The sequence below is a fragment of the Phoenix dactylifera genome, unplaced genomic scaffold (genome assembly GCF_009389715.1).
Source record: "Phoenix dactylifera cultivar Barhee BC4 unplaced genomic scaffold, palm_55x_up_171113_PBpolish2nd_filt_p 001243F, whole genome shotgun sequence".
NCBI classification, from domain to species: Eukaryota; Viridiplantae; Streptophyta; class Magnoliopsida; order Arecales; family Arecaceae; genus Phoenix; species Phoenix dactylifera.
Genome location: NW_024068578.1, coordinates 71,030 through 96,978, shown reverse-complemented (window position 1 = coordinate 96,978; position 25,949 = coordinate 71,030). Strand labels below are relative to the sequence as shown.

Sequence of the window (25,949 nt, the reverse complement as noted above, 5' to 3'; positions counted from 1 at the left end):
CAATACACATGTCAATGTTGTTTCTTGCCAACGACATGACAAAAAAAAAAGAAACATGTTATTTCGGGATAATATTGATCATCATGAATCTTAAAGATTAATATAAATAAATAATAAAATACTATTTCCTATTATTGTCTATATAATTTTTCGCTATTTTTTATTTTTAAATATCTTTCAAAGTGGATCAACCACTTTCTCTAAGAATATAGCTAAAGAATAGAATTCGGCCAAAAGAAAAGATAAATATGTTTGACATTTAAATAATATATTTTTTGTATTAGAGATTTCGTTAATGATTGTTATTTAACTATTATTTTATCATGGTAGTTACTAGTCAACATTCTTAATTTTGTCTAAAGAGTGTTTCGTTGGCTAAAAGTTTATCAAAAGTCACCTTTTCTTAGTTGATTTGGGTCTATTTTGGCTATTTAGATGGCAAAAATGAAAAACTAAGGTTACTTGAGAGTAGAAAATCAAGGGAGAAAAGAAAAGTGTCCCAATATCATCATAAAATTTTCCACCATATTTTACTTAGTGGATTTATTAACTGGTTCCTCAATGGATTGTATCAATGAGGTGGTATAGGAGAGAGGGATTACGAATTAAAGGGCTGGTCAACGGCCTCTTTTATACACGAGTCCACAAAGGAATTATGTATTAAAATGCACTTTAACTTATCTCACCCAAATAGCAAAATTTATACATTGCAAAAGGCTCCATAATTGGACCCAGAAACTTCGGTAAGCTCATAGGAGTCCATTTTAGGTATTTGGTTGGTCCATATGAAGCCAAAATTAGTTTTTGAAATAGCTCCTGAAACAAAAAATTGATTCAAAGCGACTTTGAATTAGAGGTACTTGATTATATAAGTGGAGAGAGTGGGAAGCGATAAGGGACACTTCTGCCATTTGATTGTTGAAAAAGTGAGTGTCGTTAACTTCATCACTTAGAATATAAATTAATATAAAAATATAAATTAATATACTTAGTTCAAAGCATGTATTGATTGAATAAATTAATACTATTTTAGTAATTATCTTATATATTTAGATAATATCTAATATTATTGCTAATAATAAATCAATAATCAATAATATTGTTATTGATTAACTATTATAATAAAATAATATTAATATTACTGATTGCCAATAATATTAAATTATTATCATTATTAACTATCATTCAATAAAATAATATTATTAAAATAAGACTATTTTTTGAATATTTCTATAATAATATTGTTAATTATTTTACATTATTTATTTAAAATATCGATATAATCTTATATTGGTTGAGTCAAATGATATTATTGTATTATTAATTATTTATACTATTTAAATAATAAATAATCAATGATATGATTATTAATTTATCTTAATTAGATAATATTAATTTTATTAATTATGAATAAAAATTAATTTTGATAAAATAATAATATTTTTAACATTTTTAGTTGTGAGGATCCATGCAAAGTGTATTTAGTCCCACATCGATTATTCATAGGATAGATTTTGAGTACTTATATAGGATCAAGAAATCCAAATAATATCTTCTGGCTAGCCTTTTTGGATGAGGTCCTAGGTTGTTACAAATGATATCGAAGCGGACCTGGCCCATGGCCTATGTAGATTAGGAAACACTGTAGTATAGGTTTATTAAGGCAGACTACGGGCCAATCATGATGTTTGTGATTAGATTTGAATAGATTTAGACCCTTAGCATGACGAGAATATTAGTGCTTAAACAAAGGGAGTATGTGAGGATGGCATCCACGAGCGTATTTAGTCCCACATTAATTATTCGCTGGATAGATCTTAGGTACTTATACAAGATTAAGAAATCCAAATAATATCTTCTAGCTAGCCTTTTTGGATGAAGTCCTGAATTGTTACATTAATAATATTATTAGTTATTATTATTTTTAATAAATAATATTAAATAATACTACTAGTAATATTATTTATTGTTTGTTACTAAAAATATGGCCATAGTTGAGATCAAGAAATAAGTGGGGGTAAAGTAAGAGACCCACTTTTTCTCTCGATTACTCCCCTTTCAAATGACAATAATGCTAGGTTTCAAGTCTTAGGTTGGTCTATAAAGCCCATGTTTCATGGTAAAGTCAAATCCTCCTTTTCTAGCCATGGATTTGGGATGATCTAAGGGCTAAAACATTGGATGTTTTTTAGGGAGAAAAATACATAAGAACAGGGAAAGAGTTGGAAAAAGGGCAACTCATGTTCTAGGGTTCTTTTGGAGCTTTTGGGAGGTTACTTGAGAAAAAGGTCTTACCATCTTTAAGGGGTGTTCTTGTACCCTATTGTCTCTGAATGGATATATCTGACATTACCTTTTCCTTATAAAAAGAGAAGGAGAAGTCATGAGTTAGGTTTCCTAACTTCTTTTAAAAGCAATTTTTTCAATTTTTCTTCTTGTGGAAGCATTTTTTAGATAATTTTTACCAACCATTTTTTTCCTTTAAGAAATATCTTTCACTTTCAAAGTCACATAAACAATTTTTTTTAAGCAATGCTAAACACACCAAAAGTTAAAAAGGTCACATGAAATTTTCAATCACTCTCATGTAGATTTATCCATAGAATGAAAGAAACTATCTTCACATTGTTCTTCCATGGATGTGGGCCTTGGATTTGTTCTAAAGAAAAAGGAGGAAGCGGAAAGAATTGAGAGAATTATGTATCTTTCAGTGTCTCTAATCTGTACAAAAGATGACCCTTTTATAGGGAGTAAGGCCAAAGAGATTAAGTACAAAGGAGGTAAAGTATAGAAGTACAAAAGTGCACAAAATATAAAAGTATAAGAGTATATAAGTATAAATATACACATGCACAAAGATACAAAGGAGATATATAGAATGTTTCAATATATCTCAATATCCCCCCTCAAACTCAAGGTGGTGACATAGAAACTATTTTGAGTTTGCAGGTAAGTTCATTGAGACAACCTGGTGGGTGAGACTTCGTAAAAATGTTGCCAGATATTGCCAGATGTCAGCAAGTTGATCTATAGAAGTAACAAATCGCAAGTGGAGAATGCTATCATTGAGATGTTGCCAGATAAAGTGGCAATCAATCTCAATATGCTTAGTGCGCTCATTGAAGACATCATTATGGGCAATCTAAATGGCGCACTGATTGTCACAGTGAAGAAGAGAACTAGAGAGTCGAGGAACATCCATGTCAGTCAGTAGTCGGCGTAGCCATAAGAGCTCAGAAGTCGCATCGGTAAGTGTGAATAGTGGGGGATGGAGAACAAAGCAGACACAACCAAAAACTCGAAAAGAGCTATAGTTGGGGAGTTTACCATGTAAAAGCTGGAACGAAGTTTTATTGTGAATAGTGGGGGATGGTACATGATTGATGGTATAGACAGCAGTGAGAGCAGCTTTACCCCAAAAATGTTCAAAAAGAGAGGCAGAGATAAGCAATGATCTTACTGTGTCTAAAATGTGATGATGTTTATGATCTGCTCGTCCGTTCTGTAGGGACAAGAGCGATGAGAGATAGTGCCATTTTGCTGCAAGAACTCAAGGAAAGATTTCTTATTATATTCCATAGCATTATCTAATCGAGAAATTTTAATGGTATGAGAGAATTGAGTTTGCACCATTTTATATAAATTTTTGTAAGTGTCAAATAACTCAGAATGCTTATGCAAAAGATAAATCTATGTGTAATAAGATAATTATCCACAAAAATGACAAAGTAGTGCAATCCTCCTTCAGTGGGAATGGAAGCTGGTCCCCAAATATCAGAGTGGACAAGATCAAAAGGAGCAGAAGAAAATGAATCATTGGTATTAAAAGATAAATGAGTATGTTTTCTTAATTGACAAGAAAGACTATCAAACTTAGTAAAATCTATCGATTCAAGGTGACTGCTAGAAGCTAACAACTGAATGCGAGGCAACGAAATATGATCGAGGCGAGAATGCCAAAGACTAGAGAAGGTGATGAGAGCAGCGATAGGTGGAGACACCGTGGGAGGGATCTAGTACTACCAATTGTGAGATTGGAAGTAAAAATTGATTCAATTTGGCTAACATGTAAAAAAGAACCATCTACAGTGTAAATAATATGGTTAGGGTTGAGGACTGTTTTAGTAGAAAAAAGATTGGAATCAGATATAATATGATTGCAACAGGCTGAATCTATAAACCAGGAGGATTTACCTGGGGTGATAGACGGAGCATTTGTTAAAACTTGGTGGATTGAAGCCTCAATTTTAGTTGCAATAAGCACAGTGGTCTGAGAAGAAGACTTAGGAGCAAATGAGCCAGTTGAAAGCAGCCTGCAAGAGGGTACCTCGAGACTCGCAAGCTTTTTTTCTTTGCAACTTCAGGCAATCTTGGACCATATAACCTTCTTCTTTGCAGTATTTGCAGAAGAGCTTTTTGGAAGATGTCTAGGGTTGTGGTGCAGAATGATTGGAGTAAGACTTGGGAGCAGCAACCATAATAATCTTGGTAGACTGCAACTTCATTGTAGAGCGGCGATTTTCTTTAGAGATTAGTTCTGCAACTGCAATGTCCATGGTAGGAAGTGGTGCACGCAAAGGAGGGAGGCCCGAGTGGATTCAAAATCATCTCATAGAGCCATCATGAAGTGTATGAGCTTCCATCACAATATTGAGTGAAGAGCTTAATGTCGGTGGTACAACACAACTGTGGTTTTGCGGTAGCCAGCTGATCCCAAAGATTAGTGACTTGAGAATAGAAATCAGCTATAGACTAACCTAGTTCCTGATGCATATGGTAGAGCTTGGTCTCGATCTGAAACTAGAGCGATGCATCGTTGGTGCAGTTGTATCAGTTCGCTAAGAAGTCCCACATAGCTTTAGCGCTTCCAAGTTTTGGAAGGAGGTTGTGAATAGAAGGAACTAAAGTGTTGATGAACCATGAGAGAATCCTATACCGATTGCTTTCTCATTCCTCTAAGCAGGTTGCATATTCTGTGGTGGATTCATACGAGGTCTTCTTAGGCTTAGAAAGTCCCTCAGAGACATAAAGCCATAGTTTTCTTTCTTTGAGAAAAACCATCATAGTAGAAGCCCACAGATTGTAGTTGGTCCCATCCCAAATGATCTCAATAGGATGAGTAACATCATTTTGGGAAGCAATAATTGTTGCAAAAAGAGAGAGCCAAAAGTCAAAGTCAACTATGAAAGGCTGACGTGGTGGATGACGTGGCTAAGACTGAGGTGAGGCACATGTGAGGCTTGGCTGGATCTGGAGTGGCAGGCACATGAGGTACATGGAGCGAGTGGCAAAGTTCATAGAATCTTCCGGTGGAGCGTGCGGTGGTGGTTGGACGTGAAATTTTGTCGGATTGAAGACCGGTGTTGGGTGAACAACCTTGCGGTGTTGGGTGAACAACCTTGCGGTGTTGGATTGCTGAGATCGATCTTCGAACTGCTCCAAAAGTACAAAGGGGGAGGCACCAGAATTCTAGCAGCTCTGATACCATAAAGAAAAAGGGGGAAGTGGAAGGAATTGAGAGAATTATGTATCTTTCAGTGTCTCTAATCTATACAAAGGATGGCCCTTTTATAGAAAGTGAGGTCAAAGAGAGTAAGTACAAAGGAGGTAAAGTATAAAAGTACATAATTATAAAAGTACAAGAGTACAAAAGTACATAAGTATAAAGGAACAAAGGAAGGAATGTTTCCATATATCTCAACATGTTCAAACCATGTAAATCTTAGTATCTTTTGGAGCTTGATTGTCTATGTTGCAGTAAAAGTTGTTGCTATTATGATTTTCTATTATTAATCTTGTAGTATGGTCCATCTATGATATCCATATCTCTAGGTTTGTGTAGGTCTGCATGTATGTTCTTGAGTATTTATAGAAAGACCACAAATAAGTTGTTTGGCATATACCTTGTATTTTTGCATTGCACCATAGTTTTTGTAAGACTAAGTAAAAACCACTCCTCACAATATTTGAGAGCCGAGTAGCCTAAAATTCCCTCATCCCCTTCTAGATATTTTCATAAGTGACTTTAGAGGCTAAGTGATTAATGGTTTATTTTTGCAGCCAAATGTCTGAAAGTTGATCAAAATCACTTAGGAAAAATGATATTTCTCTAATTATGGACATGTTTGGCTGCTTGTAATTGGTCACCTGAACTTAGGTCAACCAAATGAGAGTCCACTTCGAGCATGTAGTTATACCTAAGTGGGGCCGAAATGAGTTTGTGAAATGGCCTAATTTTGAAAGAAATTGCCCTAGTGGCTTTAACTTAGGGAGAGCGGAAATCGTGTTAGCGAAGTGGTCTCCCACTCAACTTATTTACACTAAACCAAACAACCCTTAACCTTGATCAAACACATCCTTCAAGGCTATTTTTCAAAGTAGGTTCTTATTTAGGCCACTTACACTAAACCAAATTGCCTTGCAGTGAAGTTTCTACAAGTGTCATTTTTAGAAAGTTCCTATCCTCAATTCCACTCCACTTATGCAACCAAATACGGTCTAAATAAAGAGATATCTTTCAAATTTATATCTTTATCCAGACTAGTAAAAATATATTTCTTATTAAATGAACGCGGGTTGAATATAGAACATTGTATTTATACAATAAAAATAATGATTGTTATAGTGCTAATTTTTGTTCTCTATACTTTTGATAAACATCAAGTCGGATAAATAATTTTTAAAATTTCCTTTGTAATGATAAATAATTGTAGCTAAAGCGATTAGTTTTGTGAACATGAATATTACTGAAATCTTGGTATCAATATAATGATTTTGTAATTGTTGTATATCTATAACTTGAATAATAAGAATCTTATTAAAGCACCACTAAAAGAAAGACTTCTATGGATTAGACTTTTATGCTTTCATCAAAAAAAAAAAAAGACTTGATGGCATATCTTGGGCATTAGCGAAAAAAATGGATACTCATAATCCCATATGATAACCAAATCTTAATTCTAATATCATAATGCAAAAGCTTCTACATATCTTTGCATTTGTTGCACATATTTGTTAAACTATTTATTAAACCTATATGCCACCAAGAACCTATATAATGTTTCTAATTCTATCCTTATAATATAAACACTAATAGATACATCAACATATCTGCTCTTTGATTTTTGTTTTTTAAAAAATTATTTTGGTTTTGCTCTCTCACATTTTGTCTCGGTTTTAAAGGGTATACCTCTCTTTTCACTTCGATTTTATAAAATAACGAGCCATATACTTTTATGTACGGAAAGCTTTACTCAAACACGCACGTTTTGGTCTTTTTTTCATATTATTTTTTGTTTAAGAAAAGAAATTGGTTTACCCCCAACCTAGCCATGTATGTGTATGGACTTGAGCCCAAGTCATGATCCAAAACTTCACCAAATCTACTAGCTAGCAATCACTACTTGATAGATTCGGTTCAAATGAAAAAAGTAAAATAAGGAACATCAGATTGAATGAGAAATACATATTTCAAATATACACTAAATAATAAGTTTTTTCCATATAAATATTTTTTTAAATATTAAATTTTACATGAATATCCTTCCAAAATTGATATATGCAGATATATCCTTGTAAAATTTAATAATTTTAAATTAAACTAATTAAAATATTCTTGATAAATATATGTGTATAAGAAAACATTTATAAGGCGACCGCGATAGAGGAAAAAATAATTTTAAAAATTTATCTTATTTTTAATTAAAATAAATATAGTTTTTATTAACGGTATTAGAAGAACCGTTACATTAGGAGTATTTGTGAAAAATAGTATTTTATGAAGGTATTGAAATAAATATAAATTTAAAGAAAGTATTCATACAAATTTAATTTTTTTAAAAAATGTTCATATAAAAAAATCCTAAATAATATTGATCATGAAGATTATAACCATCGGTTAAATGCCATAACCTCTTAGAATAAACAATATATATCAATAGACACAGCAAATCATTAAAAAAAAAAGTATAAACCACAAACTAATCCATAAGTGCGGGATGTTGAAATCTCGGACTATGAATGCTTATTATCTTCTTTAGCCTAAACACGGCTACAGGAGAGAAGAAGGCAAACAAAAATGAGCAACATATATGCACTGTACTTGAATCTCAACTCCAAGCGACGGAATTGACGTTGTATAGCATATGATGAGCACGGTCGCTGCACTCCCCCATTCACCTTCTTAAGTCGATTCAATGCTTTGCTTTGGGCTATGAGAAATCACAACCTAGCTCATGGACAGAGATAAGCATAAAAGCAGAAACAAATGTAGGCAGAGAAGCCTGTGCATAGTCAAAGGGGTTCTAAACCCAGCAAGAATGCTGGAATTTATATACTTGCATGCATTATAACTTGATGTCCAATTCATTATAAAAAAACAGTTTTGGAGGCAACTAGATATACATGTAGCCTCGTTTAAATTAATTTACTTAGTTTGAATCATGCTTTTAGTGGATTTAGACAAGTTAGTCAAACAGTTGGAAAGTTTTTGATCAAATTGCGGTCATCAAAATATCATAACAAGAGCCATCTCCTTTTTTTTTTTTTTTCCGATTTTTTTGGCTGTACTCATTTATGTTTGGTGAGAGAAGCCGGTGTATCCAAAAAAAAAAAAAAAATACCGTAACAAGGATAGCCATAGATGAATAGGATTTGTTTGAGGAGCATTCTTAATTATTTTCTGTTATAGACAATCTCAAAAGGTGAAGGCGAGGGCAGCAACGATAATGGTGGTGCAACTGATATTTTTAAGGTGGTGACTAAGATGGTGGCGATGGTGGGGCAGTGGTAAAAATCATAAATTTTTTATTTTTAAAATATTAAAAAATATTTCTTACTTTATTTTTTTAAAATTTATGAAAATAATTTTTAAGAATATGATATAAAAACAGTAGCACCAAACATGTTTTTTGTCTCAATTTTATAATTTTATCCTTTGATTTTTCTGTTTCTATTATAGGAAATCTCAAGGGATTTTAGAATTATACGGGATGCTCTTGACTCATAATTTCATAACATAACATCACTAGGTATATCAAGTGAACAAAAATAGTAAAAGTCCAAATGATAATGCATTACTTACATATATCCATCATTATTGTCATGAATATATAACACTATTTCATATGCTTGTTTCATTACAACTAACATGATTATAGTGAAGAAATTATTCGTCATACATGAGGAAAAAGATATATGAATTCTAATGTTTGATAAAAAAACCTCAGATATTTTTATGAGGACTGAGGAGATTTTAGCAAAAACTGGGGAACTTTTTACAAGCTAGTTCTGGTCCTGGCCCAGGCCCAATGTGCGATACTAGTCTCGGGCTGGAACTCCCCCAACATGGGCCCGGCTCGTTCAATGGAGGCTCAACGATGGCTGTTAGATCAATGTGCAATGGATCAGGTCCGTCGGATCATCCGAATGGATCCCGGAGCCGCGCTATAAAGAGTCGGGCAATAGGGTAAGGGTTTCAACCTCTCTCTCTCTCTCTCTCTGCCCGGCGCCCAAATCCTCTCTAGCAGCGTCAGCGGCAGCGGCAGTGACACCGCAAGCAGCACCATGGCGGTCGGGTGAGGATCTCATCCTTTCCGCAAATTTTCCGCAATTTTTCTTCTGTCTCCGTTTCAATCTCTCACATTTTCTTCTCCGTTTTCGATCCTTTCAGCAAGAACAAGAGGATCTCCAAGGGGAAGAAGGGAGGAAAGAAGAAGGCGTACGCTAACATCAAATCTACCTCCTTTTTCTTCTCTTGCTATCTATCTTTTTCAGTCTCTCTGTTATGGTTTTGATTTGCTCGATCTGTTGCAGTGTGGATCCCTTCTCGAAGAAGGACTGGTACGACATTAAGGCACCATCAGTCTTTAACGTGAGGAACATCGGGAAAACCCTCGTCTCAAGGACCCAGGGTACCAAGGTTTGTTATTCCTATTATTGTTGCTGTTAATCTTCTTCTTTTTTTCTTCTATGTTCTTATTAGTACTGTAAAATATTCTTCCACTAGATCTGTTTAGGTTATGTAGTTCAACAGATTTTGTAGATTGTTTATGGGATTAAGGTCATTGTGTTTATTGTGTTTGTTATGCGTCGAGCGTCGAAGATGTCTAAAATAAATTATTTTGCAATCATTCGCTTTATAACAAATTCAGTCTAGATTGAAACTGGTGTATATTATTATTATTTGACAAAAGTTTTGTTCTGAAGTTTGCTTTACCTTTTGCACACTGTTGGTTAGATGATTGAGCCTTTAGATATTCTTCCCCATGCAGCTTCTTTTTGTTTGCATTTAACTTTGTTACAATTATTTTTCTTCATTATTTCTTTGAATTTGTCTATAATTTCATAAAAGCTTTGTACTTGTGATTTTATTATGGTGGGTTAATTAATACCAGAATGGCCTCTTCATTTCTATGCTTGGAAAATGTCGTTTTGATAAATTTCCTAGGAAGATAAGTTATCGTTCCATTTTTTAAGCTTCTGGCATATAATATTGATTATGGTAGGGCCTGCATATCCTCGTGTAGGCTGTAATCATGACACTTTTTTTTCCTTGCAAATCATCAGCTAACTCACACTCACGCAAATTTAAGTGAAGGCAATTTTTCACACTAGATGAACATGTAGAATAAAGATGTTCAAATGAATGGCTCCAATGACAAGACATCTTAAGGGCTATTGTGATTGTGTAAATGCTTTATTTGGATATGATCCACTTTTTGCATATGGATATTTATAGTTGATGTTGCTTGCATGCTCACTCAACTAATCTGCTTGAAACCTGTGATCTATTAATTGCATTTGTTTAAGCCTGCAGATTTTATGGTTAAAAATGGGTTGTTTAGTGCATAAGGCTTCACCATTGCGGAGTTTGGGGAGGGTATGATGTACATAGCCTTACCTCTGAGCAAGGTTCGCGGTACCGATCGTATCGACGTACCGGTTGGCTCCGGTATCGGTACGGTACGGGTGCCGAACCGAGCTGAACCGATACCGTACCGATAGGGCACATTCGGCCTGGTTTTGACCCCATCGTTATTTTTTTTTGGAGTTCTTTCACTTTTGGATATTTTTTGATGTTTTTATGTTTAGGTTTAAGGTTAAAAGTAGATGATGCAACTTATTACTTCCAAATGATTCAAATAATGAGATGAAGAACATAAAATATTTTCAAATTAAGATACAATTAATTACATACATTTAAAGCATTCTTGGATATCTAAAATCGGATCGAGTGGCGATGCTTCTCGTCAATATCTGGATCATCAGCATAATATGGAGGCAGATCAACCCATTCGTCTAACCAAGCGGCATTGTAGTCTTATATGCTCAATCCTCGAGGAATGCGCGTCGGGTCATAAGAACTCTTGGATCTCTCGCTGAAGCTTTGGCTCTGAGAGGTGTCTTGATAAGGGGCCCATTCGAATATGCCGGCACCAAAATCCGACCCGTAAGATCCTTCGGGCTACGCAGGGTAGTAGCCACCGGAAGATGACTCCGATGCACCATATCCATAGGCTGGCTGAGGCCGCGGATAATAGAAAGACTCGGAACTTGATACATCAATGGATCCGACTCCACATGGGAGGTCATCTGCAGCTGCATCCTGGACTCTTGAACGACCTCGAGGAGCTCTTCTTCGATATGCAATGGTATCCGACCGGCCTATATCAGGCGGCCTACCGAGGTCCGTATCTTGTGTAGCATGCGTAAACTGACTCACCGGTGTATTGAAAATCTTCCTCCAGCTGTGTCTCATAAGTAGTACCATACTGTTCTCCACTTCCTCCATGGCTAGTAGATCCATCACCACCAGAACCTTCATCGCTGCTGGTCCAAGTCTCCTCCTCGACATTCTCCATTGGGGTCCTTTCCTTTTCTTTTCTTCTTTGCTGGGATTGACACCTTCCTGATCGAGTTGACTGGGTACTAGAGCGTCCTCGTCCTCGCATGAGAGGATCATCTCTTTGAACAAGAGCATCGTACCAGTCATGCGGTGACTGGATTCCCTCTAGCCACGTCATATCAGCTGTAGGAGTGCGTGGAATGTTGCGCTCAGCCCATTGCTGTGGATCGACCATAGCCTCGGTGGCTATGATGCTGGCTGGTCGTCGAGGCGATCCTGGCTCATCAAGCTCGAGCTCCTGCTGCTGGGCTGCAAGCCAGTCGAGCATAGAATTATCATCATCATCATCTATAAAAGTCCTATAGATGGGATCTGCATACTTGAGCTCCACTTCCTCCTGAATGCATTTTAGCCTCAACCGCAGATTGTAGTGCACATAAACTAGGTCGTTGAGGCGCTTTTGTGTCAAACGGTTCCTCTGTTTGCTGTGGATGAGACCAAAGGTGGACCAGTTGCGCTCACAGCCACTCGAGGAGACCGTTTGGGGAGAGGATCCGGATAGCTATCTGCTTAAGATTTTTTGCGGATCTGCCAAAATGAATCCACCATTCAGCTGCAAAAATATTGAAGATAATTACATTTTACATATATGATGGCCTCATAGTTGAAGATAATTCAGATGCAGAGGTGTCTTGCAGATTTGTATTGTACCTGGATTCATAGTTGCCTTGCTCACGACAGCTGGTCGCTGTCCAAAGCTATGGCTGCCCTCTTTAAATAATTTGGTCTGTGGAAAGAAGTTTGTTGTAGTATGTCAATAATATAAGATCCGATATATTTACATATGTTACTAAATCATAGTTACCTTTTCTATACATGACGCGGCGACTTCTGGATCAGGCTTCATCTTATAAATAACATTACGCAGAGCATGAAGTTCATCATCTATACCAATTCCACTCTCGTACTGAAACCGGGGATTCAGATAGTATGCTGCACATAGATGGCACCATCTTAGTATAATTATACAAATATATCAATCAGTATAATTATCAATATTATCGCTTATCTGCTAGATGCAATTTTCTATCCATTTGGGCTCCCCACCGCTGCTCAATGATGTCGATGTACTCCCGGGCATGGGCTACATCTGCCTCCATGATCTGAGCCTTTGCCTTCTTCATCATGTGATACAAAAAGCCCATCTAGAGGTACCTCTCTCTATCCACGGCCCGCAGCACTTCATATAATGGTTTTATAGCCTTGACTATCGCATTGGCCTGCTGCCAGAATGACTACCTGTTTACCAAGTCTTCCATTCTGCTTCCTTCAATACCGGCCTGGGCATATCTACTTTCTTGCCACTCGGGACTGACAAACATCTGACGTAGGGCTCCTTTCTTCTCGATAAGGCTATCAAGTGCAATGTAATTCGTAGCAAACCGTGTGACTCCTGGTCTAAGAATTTCTCCCCCTGCATACTTTCTCATTAATGAAAGAACCCAAGTATGGCTATAAATATACCTGATGATGCGTTAGGCTATCTCCACCGTATGTTGCACCCTACGGATCTTTCCAATATCCATCAGGATGAGGTCGATGCAATGTGCAGCACATGGGGTCCAGAAAATTTGTGGTCGTCGCTCCATCAAGACCTGCCCGGCCAACTTATATTACGGTCCGTTATCAGTGACGATCTGCACGATATTCTCCTCTCCAATCTGATCAATCACCTTCTTCATAAGTCTAAGGATGTATAAGGCGTTGTGCACCTTATCCGAAGCATCAACTGACTTGTGGAAGAAGGTCTTCGTATCACAGTATGTTAGAAAGTTGATGATGGCCAGCTTTGTCGGACCGGTTCAACCATCACACATCAGAGTGAGCCCATATGTGGGCCACTTGCTCTTATATGAGCTAATCCAATTCTCTAGCTCCTCTTTATTGTTGTCAAGAAGCTCACCATAGATGTTCTTTGGGCCTGGAGGATCGACACCGGGACCGGCAGACTGTATGGTCTGATGGCAGACTTGTAGTATGTATTGTCTGCAGCATTCGCTGGAATGTGGCTGAAGTGGAACTAGGATCCAATAGCTCGCCACATATCCTTCTTCTTCTCCTTCTTCCACATTGTGTCTACCCTGTGCTGCTTCGAATCTCTCTTTAGGAAGGCATGCGGATATACATCATGGATTGACGCACCTAGTGGAATTCCTTCGGAAGACTTCTTTTGGCCACCAAAACCACCTAGGATAGATGCAATCCGGCTACGTCCTCTGCCCTCGCCCTTCCTGACTGAGGTTGTCCTTTGAAACTCTGGATCTTGTCTGCTTCCAGCAGAACCGGCGCCCGACTCGAAAAACGAGGGCCCAAATCGAGTCCGATGCCTCGCCACCTCCTCCTGCTGCCACCGATCATTCAGACTCGCCCGCATGGCAGCCTGGATCTGTGCCTCCTCCTCATCTGGACCCTCGACCTCCTGTGACTCCATCAAGTGATAGGAAGGTGCTTCTGCAGCTTGGCGTTCCACCTCCGCTTTCTGCTTGACAGCCCTCTTCTTGGTTGCTTTGATCTCAGCGAGGTTTTTCCTCATCAGCTGATGGGTGCTCGGTGGGCACTCCGAGCATGCAGATATCTCACGAGAATTACCGGCTAAGTGCTGCTTTAACCTGGTTACTCCTTCTTTGAAGCACTTGTGGCAATAATTGCACTGAAACTGGTGCCGTTCACCGAGCATCTTTCCATGCTCCCAGCCAATATTACGCTCTTGGGGTTGCCCTCTCCTTGATGGCTCCATTCCTACGACCACATTATTTTTTTTTCAATTTCTATTTTTTTGTAATTAAAAATTAATTTTTAATTTTTTAATTAAATTATAAATTATATAAATTCTGTAAAAACAAAAGTTAATGTCACCATTAACATCGTCCATATATTGACAATATATAAAAAATTTAAGTCAAAATGGAATCATTGAATCATTTCCTATTTTTTGGTAATTTTTGACTTAATTTTTTTAAGCAATTTAAATGAAATATTAAAAAAACAATGTAGGGAAAAGAAATTTTACCTTATTTAGTTTTTGCTGGATTTTTCTTCAAGAAAAACGACGCTCTCCGACTCTTCTAATTTTTTTTCATGCCTTTGTCTTTGCCTTTCTCTTCTTTTCCTCCTCCTTTCTCTCTGCCTTTCCTTCATCTAAGCTGATGGATTTGGCTTTAGCATTCGGTCGGCTTTTATAGCCAACTGTTGAGGCACTGTGATACTTTGAAAAGTGCCACTGTGAGCCACAGCGTGGCACTTTCGAAGTGCCGCACCGGCACTTTCATTTGAAAGTGCCGCACAAAGTGGCACTTTGAAAGTGCCTCTGGCCAGCCAGAGGCACTTTGAAATCTAGCACCGAACCTGTGCGAACCGGCTCGGTTCGCACCGGTTCGAACATGTACCGGTGCGAACCGAGCCGGTTCGCACCGGTTCGATGCTCAAACCGACCGGTTCTGACCCAATTTTAATTAGGTCGGAACCGATTTCCACCTCTGTACCGGACCGGTGCCAGTCGGTACCGGTCCGGTACGGGCTGAACCGACCGGTACAGGTCGGTTCAGCAGACCTTGCCCCTGAGTTTGTTTCTACGTTTTGAAGCTATGACTTTTTGGTCACAATGGAGTAATCTTACCATTGTGCAAGGCTCACCCTCAGATTTTATGGCAAATGAGCTTAATTAAAATACCGTTGTAGTCATGGTCAATGGAACTGTCTTGAACCGGGCAGCTTGGGGTGTACTAAGTTGTATCGGTGGTGGATTGGGATGGTTCCAGCGATTGAAATGAAATAAAAGTTAATGGAGGGAGAGAAGGAGAAGGAAAGAGAGGAAAAGAGAGAGAGAGCGAGCGGGGGAGGGAAGGAGAGGGAGAGGAAGGAAGAGAGAGGGCCGCGGGGTCAGCGGCGGAGGGCTGGCGGAGGCCGGCGAGCTATGCGGAGCCGCACAGAGGAGGGGCTCTACTCCGGTTCTTTTGTTTCGTTCATAATAGGGGTCCCGAAGGGGCTTTTTTTTAATTTGCCATTTTTTAAGTGAAGCTGACGATTTTTAAGTGAAGCCGACAAGTAATCCGGTCCCTGGTTTTGGCACAGCAAACATTGGTTATAGTTTTGTTTTGTTGAAATCTGTGAATTATTGGTTTGAGAGTTACAATGGCACTGGTTAGAAAAGTTAATAAAAAACTGACTGCCAAATAAGTGAGATTTTATATTTCTCCAAATCAAGTTTATCTTAGTTTGATGCTTTTGTATGAGCTTTTGCATCTCCTTTCTTCACTGCTCTTTCACTTGTACTTAGTTCTAGTTAACTTTGGCATGAGACTAGGTCCTGTATCAAGATTTAATTTTGCATGAAATGTGGTTCAGCCATATAAGAACAAGGTGCAAAGTTGGATGGTTTGGTTGTGTAGTAAGATGAGTTAAAAAGCTTGGATAGGAGAGGTTTTTGTTTTGGTTTGGCACGTGGGGGGTTGGGGGGGGGGGTGGGGGTGCGATGTGTGTATAGTCTTGCCACACATTGAGGAGTCAGCACTATCTGATTTGTCTGGCTGTGCTCAGGCTTGATTTGAATCTCATTTGATCTAGCCAATTAGCGACCTCAGAGAAAGACCCTCTTGGATTAGCCTAATAGGTATCATAATTGCTCATATCCTTTAATGTTAAGCAGACTGTGACTTCTTTATCCCCGTACTTGAGATAAACCAGCATCACCGTGCAATTCAGTCATGATATGTATTAATGTTAATTTTGTGATGCAAATCTGTGGTAATTTTGTTCTCATGATTCCCCAGAAGTCATGATATGTATTAATGTTAATTTTACAGTTGGTCACTCATCTAAACTGTTTTGCCCCCCTGTTATCTTCAGATTGCTTCGGAGGGTCTGAAGCACAGAGTTTTTGAAGTTTCTTTAGCTGACCTTCAGAATGATGAAGATCAGGCTTACAGAAAGATCCGGCTTCGTGCAGAGGACGTTCAAGGGAAAAATGTCCTCACAAACTTCTGGGTATGTGCCACATATTTGGTGGTAACTTCACAACTGTAATATTTTTGTTATTCATCTCCATCTTAATTTTCCTTTGCAGGGCATGAATTTTACGACTGACAAGCTTAGGTCGTTAGTGCGGAAGTGGCAGACTCTTATTGAGGCACATGTTGATGTGAAGACCACTGATAATTACACTTTGCGGATGTTCTGCATTGGCTTCACCAAGAGACGTCCAAATCAGGTCAAGCGCACTTGCTATGCCCAAACTAGCCAGATCCGACAGGTAAATAACATTTTGAGTTGCAACCCTAATTATTTATGTATCAATATTTTTATGGAGTAACTATACGTTTTACCTTAAGAAAAGAGTAATAGTTTATTCTGTTTTATGTTATATTCAGATACGCCGCAAGATGAGGGAGATTATGGTCAATCAAGCTGCATCCTGTGATCTCAAGGACCTGGTACAGAAATTTATACCTGAGGTCATTGGCAAGGAGATTGAGAAAGCAACAACAAGCATTTACCCGCTTCAGAATGTGTTTATCCGGAAGGTGAAGATATTGAAGGCCCCAAAATTTGATTTGGGGAAGCTCATGGAGGTACTTTCATTATTATTCTCTCACTGCAACCGCTCTGTCCGTGCCACTGCAATTGTTGAATGGATAACGTCACATGCCATGTGATTTGGATCATTACATTGAGTAGAATGTGTCCTTAATTGTCCAATTCTTTTGACTATTGGCCGTTGCAGGTTCATGGAGACTACAAGGAGGATGTGGGTGTTAAGATCGACAGGCCTGCAGATGATGTCCAGATGGAAGGTGAACCAGAAGTTGTTGGTGCCTAAAAGAATGTGGCGCCAGTGTTTTCATTTAGTAATGGTACTGCTTTTTAGACGATAAATACCATCCATAGGTACTGTGGGCGGTGTGGACTTGCAGCAGTTTTGATATTAGTTTTTGATAGAGGTTGCTTTTTACATATTCTGTTGAGTTGATTGGTGACGGCTTATCTTAATTTGGAGCAGTACAATGTGATATGCTTATTTAATTCTGACTCCTGAATTTAGATTTTACCTGATTTTATGTTATGCCAATTTTGTAATTGTTTTGTTTGGTTGTGCTGTCTATATACAATTTGATTAGCGTACACAGAGGTATGCATTTTGAGGCTTTGGGAAACGGTGGGGTTGAGTCTGGTTGATTTAGGGTATAGAATTGTGACCAAACAGATTTAAATCTGTTACTTTACAGGCCAAGATTATTAAAACCAAATGAAATGGAACTAGAATTTGTTTTTGGTTCATCTTACAGGCCAAGATTATGGATTGGAAATTGTTCAAAAATTAGGCATTTTTGGATGTATGGTTTAGAGCACATCCAATTTTGAGGAGATTGTTAAGAAAATTGTTAAAATATTGAAGGACTCTCTCTTGTAGCTAAGGCACCACCAAGTCTGCAAACTCCAAGTCTGCAAGCTCCAAGCTAGATGAAGAAGATTGGAATAGTTTTTGATGTGAATTGATTCTAGTTAGAGGAGAAAGAGGTAAGGGGTGAAAACAAAAGGTATGTTTCATTTTGGTGATGAGGGTGGTGAGGATTCAACTAGTTTTGGCTCTCGTGGAAGAAGAGGTGAAGGGTGAAAAGTGGGGGCGGGGGGTTAGGGCTCGAGGTTTGGCTTATGGTCAGCCGGTAAGGATGCTGGTGAGTGGTTGAAGAAATAAAGAGCCAATGGAGAAGTGATTAGAAAAGGAAACGGTGAACAGGCAAAAGTAGAATAGAGAAAAAAAAGTTAAGATTAAGTTGAGGAGTATATATTTAGGGGGGGCACTTTCCTTTGAATTGGTTTTTTGCAAATTCATACCAAAATCAAGAGATTTTTTATTTGAAAGATTTTAAAACCATAACTAAACAGTTCAAATCAAACCAATATGACTGGCCGTGTCTGCTTTGAGGTTTGATTGATTTTTTTCACCCTCCTAGCGAAACGCAGGTTTTGGCTTTGATGCATAGTATCACTGTAGATAAGCCATGAATATATTGCCAGACATTGCCAAATTCTTCTTCCGTTCTTGCTTGATTTGGTGTGGCATCAGCCAAAGTTGTATTCAAGTGGCTATTGAAGGGTTGGTTTGGTAGTTAGATTTTTGATTCAAGGTTTGAAGCAAATGCTTTTGTATGAGCAGCATAATGTCACTTTCTGTGCTATGCTTGACTGGCTTGGCATCAGGATACAAAGGGATTTTATGCTGAACTATGTCTGTGCTGAGTCCAGGCATATCATCGTAGGACCATGCAAAGACATCCTTGTATTCTTTCAAAAGGTCAATCAGGCTTGTTCGTTCTTCGAGAGTCAAAGTGGTTCCTACCCTAACCTCTTGGGTTCGTCTGCGGTCCCTAAATGAATGGGTTGGGTTTCTTCCATGACGGGTTGAGCCTTCCTTTCCTCTGATCTCTCCACCATTTCCAAGAGTTCAGGGGGAGTTTCTGATGAGACAACTTGATTGACCCTGGTTTGAAGTACGATGCCTCGCCCTAGGCGATTTGGGTGTTTGCTACTGGTGATGATTGCAACTCTATGCATTTGAACCCTAGTTTGGTTTTGGTTTTTGCTGATGAAGCTGTGCAACTCTACCGTTGAAGCCTAAAGCATTTTGAACGGGCCTGGGCTTGAACTATAGACTTACCAGATTCGGGACTGAATATGTTAAAACAAGCCAAGCTCCCGTTTTATACAGGCTAGCCCGAGCCCGGCTGGATTCTATATACATATTCCATTTATAGTCTAGTGGGTGAACCCGGATCAAGTGACTTGTTCACTTAATTCCAAAGTCAATCCAATGTAATGATCGAATGAGGTATTATTGAGGTGCTTAGGGTTCTTGGTCTGCGGCCTTTACAAGCTGAGCTCCTCATCTCATCCTCTCTTCTCTTCCGTCTTCTCTTATTGTCTCCTTCGCCTCTTCTAAATTGTTCATTTGATTGCCTCCTCTTTTCCCTTCTTTTTCTCTAGTCATCGCTAACAACAGCACCATCATGATGAAATGCTGCCCGCTCCCTCTCTTCTCAACATCTTCCTCTCTCAATGTAGCCGCAGCAAAAGTGCCTTCATCGCATCGCCTTCTCCCACTTCTACTTGGTGAGATCCCTCTCTTCTTTTCGATGCCGGTAGCGCCACCATGATGAAATTTCAGTGTCTCCCCTTGTTCTCATTGTCTTCCTACCCCATCGCAGATGTTGGAGATGGTGTTGGAGGTGTGTGTAGTGTCATTAAACACATTTCATTTGGAGATCAACAAAGGGGATAGGAGATAAATTGGGAAATATATGAATAGATCATTAAACGAAGACATGATGTTGGTAGTGCGCAACAAAGGTAAGGTCCTCAAAAACTTGATTACAACATGCTTCACTGATGGGAAGATTTCAAACTTTACCTGTGATACTAGTGGACTGGGAAGCGAATGACATGGTAGCTGCGATTTGAGTGCAGAAGAAAAGCCAACGAGAAAAGAGCTCTTTTGTGCAATTTAAACTCAAAAAGATCACATCTTTGTTACTTTGGCAAGAGGATTGCATGCATATTAGCCAGTCAAATGAATAATTCACAAATGTCAGATAAGTGATCCAAATTGGAACATTCCAAAATTAGGAATCTACCCATGGATGCTTTTGGAATATTTAAGAATTAGGAATCTACTAAGGGTGCATGATCAGGCTGGCAGGGTGAGATTTCGATGGGCTGCACTAGGACGTTGGGATGGGCGTCGTAAGACCTCCACACCCTAGGTAATGTCATGGCTACCTCCTATGTCGGCTTCTGCCCTAACCACACTAACAGGGCATCCGACTTAAGTACTACTGAGATTCCAAAGTACCTAGGAACATTTTAATTTAACCTTTTCTAGTAAACTTAAATTTAATTTTTTAGTAAATTAATTTTAATTTATCTTGTCAAATTCTGATGTTTATTTAAGATTGCAAGATTTAATCATCCATTCCTTGGCCTCTCATTTTGGTCTTCCATTATCGAAGAACAAACATTATCTACTAAAGATGCAATTTTCTAGTTTTTGATGCTAGAAGAAATTATTGACTGACTAAAATCTTATTAGAGACAACATAACACATTTTTCATAATCTCTAAGGACATGTTTGGTTAACCTAGTGGGATAAGATATTTGAGGCTTGCCTGCTGGATTCATGGGTCGGACAGCCTATTTGGATACAGCTCTGTGTCAACCCAACACCACCTTAGGCTATATCCTGTGGGAGTGCGATGTTCAAGCATCCCCATCTCCCTCGTCGCCGCCTACCCTCAGCCCTCTTCCTCCCTCTCTCCCAACCTTCTCCCAGGCACCACCAATGGAAAGAGTGAAAAAGGGACATATAATGTTTGAAAGGATTATTGACTACAAGTGGTAGTGTGGACACGAGTACTGGACTGATTATTTTGCGGGATCATGGTTGTCGCAGGAGGACGGTCCAGCCACTTTCGTTGTGGCTGGATTGATTGATGTTATTTTTATTATTTATTTATTTTATGTGGGTAGGAGTAATTTGCATATTGTCTTTTGAGGATCTCTTTTGAATTGTTTTCTTCGTTGGGACTTATTTGTTATTTTGTGGCCCTATATATATATAGGGCATGCTTCAATGAATTAATGCAAGAAAATTAGCCTTCTTCTTCTTCCTCCTCCTCTTCTCTTTTCTTCTTCTTCCCCTCTTCTTCTCCTCTTTCACGCTGCCTTCCACCCCTTACATCCGTCCTGCATCAGCTTTGGTATCAGAGCAGGGCTGACTTTGCCTCTGTTGTTGAAGTCAAGGGATTCAGTTTATGGACGGACTTCCGTCGATTTCTTTTCGGCCTTTCCCTCATCTGCATTTTGCTAGAGCATTTGCACCGCAAACGCCGGAACGCACGGAGGATCGTCGCACGGCACGCACTCCAAAGAAGAAGGGTCGTTCCCTTTCTTCTTTGTTCTCTTCCCTCTCCATCATCTCACACACCGTGAAGAGAAAAGGGGCAAAGCCCTTCCGTCGGTCGATTTCTACCCGGCGCCAGTCCACCGGACTCCCTCGCGAGACGCCGTCGCCGCCTTCGTTCCCCACCGCCGCTGCCTCCGCCGCTGTCTCCCTTCCCTTCCCTTCCCTCTCTCTCGGATCTCACACAGAGAAGGAAAACTCCGTCGCCGGATACCCCCAAAGCGGCCCGGGAGGCAAATAAGCCGGCCTCCTCATCGTTTTCTCCTCCAACCGTCACTGTGCAAGCATCAACCACCGCAGCCGTTTCGCTGCGCCGCCGATTCGCCATCGGTCGCCGCTGTGGCTCCCCGGAAGCTTCGGCCGCATCTTGCTGCCACCATCCGTGGCCGGATCCAGGAGAAGGACGCCGCCGCCCCACTCGACGCCGCCTCGCTCCACCGGCACAATGCCTCCCCGCAACCACCGCTGCGAAATCAGGCGTGAACCGTCAGATTCGTCGAAGGGAGAAGATGATCTACAGTGCGGGTAAGGTCTACACCCGTTAGCCCGTTAACCCATCATCCATTAACCCGAATCATTTCAAAAAAAAAAATATATATTGCGGATAAGACTGTCTTAGTGGGTTGGGTCTGTTAACCCGATAACCCGACTCCACTTGAGTCATTTAACAAAAAAAAAAAAAATTTGAGTTGCCGCACGTGACGTGTCAGTCACGCACGTGCGCGGGGGGGGGGGGGGGGGGGGGGGGGCTTCTTCTTTCCCTCTTTATTTTTCCCGACTATCTCTCTGCTTGGGTTTTTCCTCCGACCACTGTTTTCCGTCGCCCCACGCCGCCCCTTCTCCGCCGTCAACACTTCTGCCCACCGTCACCGCCGCCGCCGCCAATTCTTTCCGCACCACCGCATCTTCCGCCTCTCCCCTCTGCCGCAGTTATTGCTATTCCGCCGGACACTCACCGGCCCGTCCGTGTCCACCACCATTTACCACGCCCCTCCCACCACCGCCAATCACTGCCTTCCACTGCTGTCAGTGCCCCCGCTCGTTCCCACCGCCGCTGCCATGCCTGCTGCTGCACCACTGCGCCGCGCGCCGCCCCTGCTCTTCCTTGCCGCCGCTCGCCGCTGCTAGTCGTCGCCGCACCGCCGCTTGAAATTGCCGCCGTCGGTTACCACTGTCATCTCCGACAGTCCCTGTCACAAGCCGTCCCGACCGCAGCCGCCATCAGCTGCCCTGACCACCTTCAAGGGAGCTGTCATAGAGTTTCTGTCCTGCATCAGCTTTAGCTCCACAGACCACCCTACTGATCCTGTTTCAGCCTGATCGTCTTCCGTGTGCACAAGTCTCTCTCTCGACCAGGTCAGCTCTGTTTTCCCCTTTCCTGCGGATTCAATTTGCTCATTTAATCTGGCATTAATTTTCTTAATTGTGCATGGCAATACGTTCCACAAATCCAAAAATACACGCGATCACACATGTTCACAAGACAAACAGAAACCCTAGTAGTAGCACTTTTTTTTTAATATTAACTGTGGAGCTAGATCAAATCGGGGAGACGTACGCGGCTCCGTGACACCTTGCATAGTCCGAAAACTTAGTACTACTTGACTGCACTACTTGTTGGCTTGCGCTTCATAGTAATTTTCAGTTTGCAATATTTATTTACTAGGGAATAGTTTAAGCTTATATTGGGCATAAACTTTGCAATTACGAATTACTTTCATGCATTAGGTCTACTTAGGAACCTTTATAATTGGTAGGAACATACATATTGCATTCATTTTATGCATCTACGTAGTGATCGTGTCGCATCTTATTCTGAGTCTCACCTAGACATGGATTCCAAAATCGAAGTTCTATTAAAAGCTATCCAAGACACTAATGCTCAAGTCCAAAACACTAATGCCCAAGTTCAAAAAACTAATACTCAAGTCCAAAATACCAATGCCCAAGTCCAAGCAAACAATGCTCAAATTCATGACTTAACCACAATGTCCACCCAGGTTAATGCCCGACTCGATTCAATTGAGGTTTCACTTCAAAGGGTTATTGAATCCCAAAGAGCTAGTACTCCCCATTTACCGGGTCTTGATGAGGACGACACCCTAGAACAAATCCTAGAACAACAAGGCTCGGTTCAGCAGGACAACTTTGATAATAGGTCTGTTCCAGGTCACCATCATGCCTTCCCTCGTCCTAGAGGACCTGGTCCCATTCCTCATGTTGATAGAGGTCACCGACATACTGTACAACCCAGAGAACCTCGTGACCCTGATGAAGATGTAATGCGAGGCATTAGGGTTGAAGCCTCCACTTTTGATGGTCGTCTTGATCCGAAGGTCTTCTCCAATTGGTTACGCAAAATGGACCACTTCTTTGAGTGGTACAATCCGTCGGAGGAAAAAAAGGTCCGATTCGCTAGAATGAAACTCCTTGGTCGAGCTAAGTTGTTTTGGCAAAACACTGAACAACTGTTAGCCCGGAGACATCAACCTGCTATTACGGATTGGGTAGAAATGAAAGAAAAATTAAAAGAAAAATACCTTCCATTAAGTTATCAAGCTGACCTCCTAGATCGATGGAACAATTTAAGACAAGGTAGCCGCACGGCTACTGATTATATCGCTCAATTTGATGAATTTATGATGCGAAGTAATGTAGCTGAAGATGAACGTATGATGTTGAGCCGGTTTCGACGAGGCCTAAATGATGAGCTTAGGAAAGAACTTGTCCTTCGTGAAGTGGCCACCTTAGACCAATCCTATACATTTGTGCAAAACTATGAGCAATTCTCCAAATCTATGTTTGTTAGGCGCCCTGACTCCCGGCGGGTTCCCACTAGTGCCCAACCATCTGGACCCAGACCCCCAGTCGGTTCTGTCCCACCTAAACCCTTTTCTTCTCCACCTATCCAAAACCGAGATATTAAAGGCAAAGGAATTTTAGGTGAACCTCCAAAAACAAGCTCAAGAATTTAGTATTTTAAATGCCAAGGGTTTGGTCATGTTGCCTCCCAATGTGCAAATCAGACCCTTGTTATTGATGCACAAGAATAGAAGGATGACATAGATAATTTGGAGGAACAAATTTATGAGCCTAATTTAGATGATATTCAAGATGTCGAAGATGAACCTGAGGAAGAATCTCACACTTTAGGCTGTATCCGAACTACTCCCCAGATAATTGCCCACGAATCTGACCAATCCACTATGAATGTAGTAAGGTGTGCAATTACTCAGCCTAAGGAGACTGATGACTGGAGACGAACTTCAATTTTCCACACTTACATTAAGTGCGGAGAAAAAGATTGTAAAGTTATCATTGATAGCGAGAGCTGCATTAATGCGATATCTTCCAGCATTGTCGCTCGCTTGGGTCTGACTCCTGTGTCCCAAACTCAACCATATAAGGTCTCCTGGATCGACACGTCGTCCATTCACATTGAGGAACGGTGTCTTGTACCTATTCAAATCCTTTCTTATAAAGACACTGTCTGGTGTGACGTACACCCAATGGACATAGGTCATCTGATATTAGAAAGACCTTGGTTGTTCGACCTCGATGTCACCATCTACGGTCGAACTAACTCTTGCTCTTTTGTATTCCAGGATAAAAGATTAAACTTAATCCTTTACGGCCCAAAACATTAGATAAGAGTACGAACAAGAGTAAATCAAAGGAAAAGGAACTCCATATCCTTAGTCCCACGGAATTTGAGAGGGACGTATTTAATGACTCTCCAGTGTTTGCCCTGCTAGTTAAAGAACTTCAGCCACATCTTAACCCCACATTATTGATAAGTGCTAAATAATGTATAAATTAATCTATTTTTCATGGCACTTATGATTATTTTTATACATATATTTTTAGATTTAAACATAAGAAAATGTTTTCCCCTTCATTACGGCATTATTAAAAATAATTCGAGTTTGCTTAATTTTATTGATTGAGTCTAATGTATGCAGGTTGAGTCAAGTTCATTAGGGATTATTTCTGGATCTAAACCACATGCACTCCGCAAATCAAGACCCTCTGATTCAGTCACCTAACTCTTTTTCCACATGATCCAATTCTCCTATTTTAATCTCAAAAAC

General features: G+C 39.9%; 1 protein-coding gene across 1 annotated transcript; it reads left to right on the top strand.

The window, feature by feature from the left end:
* Positions 1–9,481: 9,481 nt before the first annotated feature.
* On the top strand, positions 9,482–17,977 carry LOC103722763 (40S ribosomal protein S3a-like). The gene is made up of 7 exons (XM_008813437.2): positions 9,482–9,575; positions 9,671–9,718; positions 9,814–9,919; positions 16,751–16,888; positions 16,968–17,153; positions 17,272–17,472; positions 17,625–17,977. The coding sequence occupies exons 1-7, from the start codon at positions 9,565–9,567 to the stop codon at positions 17,718–17,720; spliced, it is 786 nt and encodes a 261-aa protein (XP_008811659.2). The 5' UTR covers positions 9,482–9,564; the 3' UTR covers positions 17,721–17,977.
* The last annotated feature ends 7,972 nt before the right edge of the window (positions 17,978–25,949 follow it).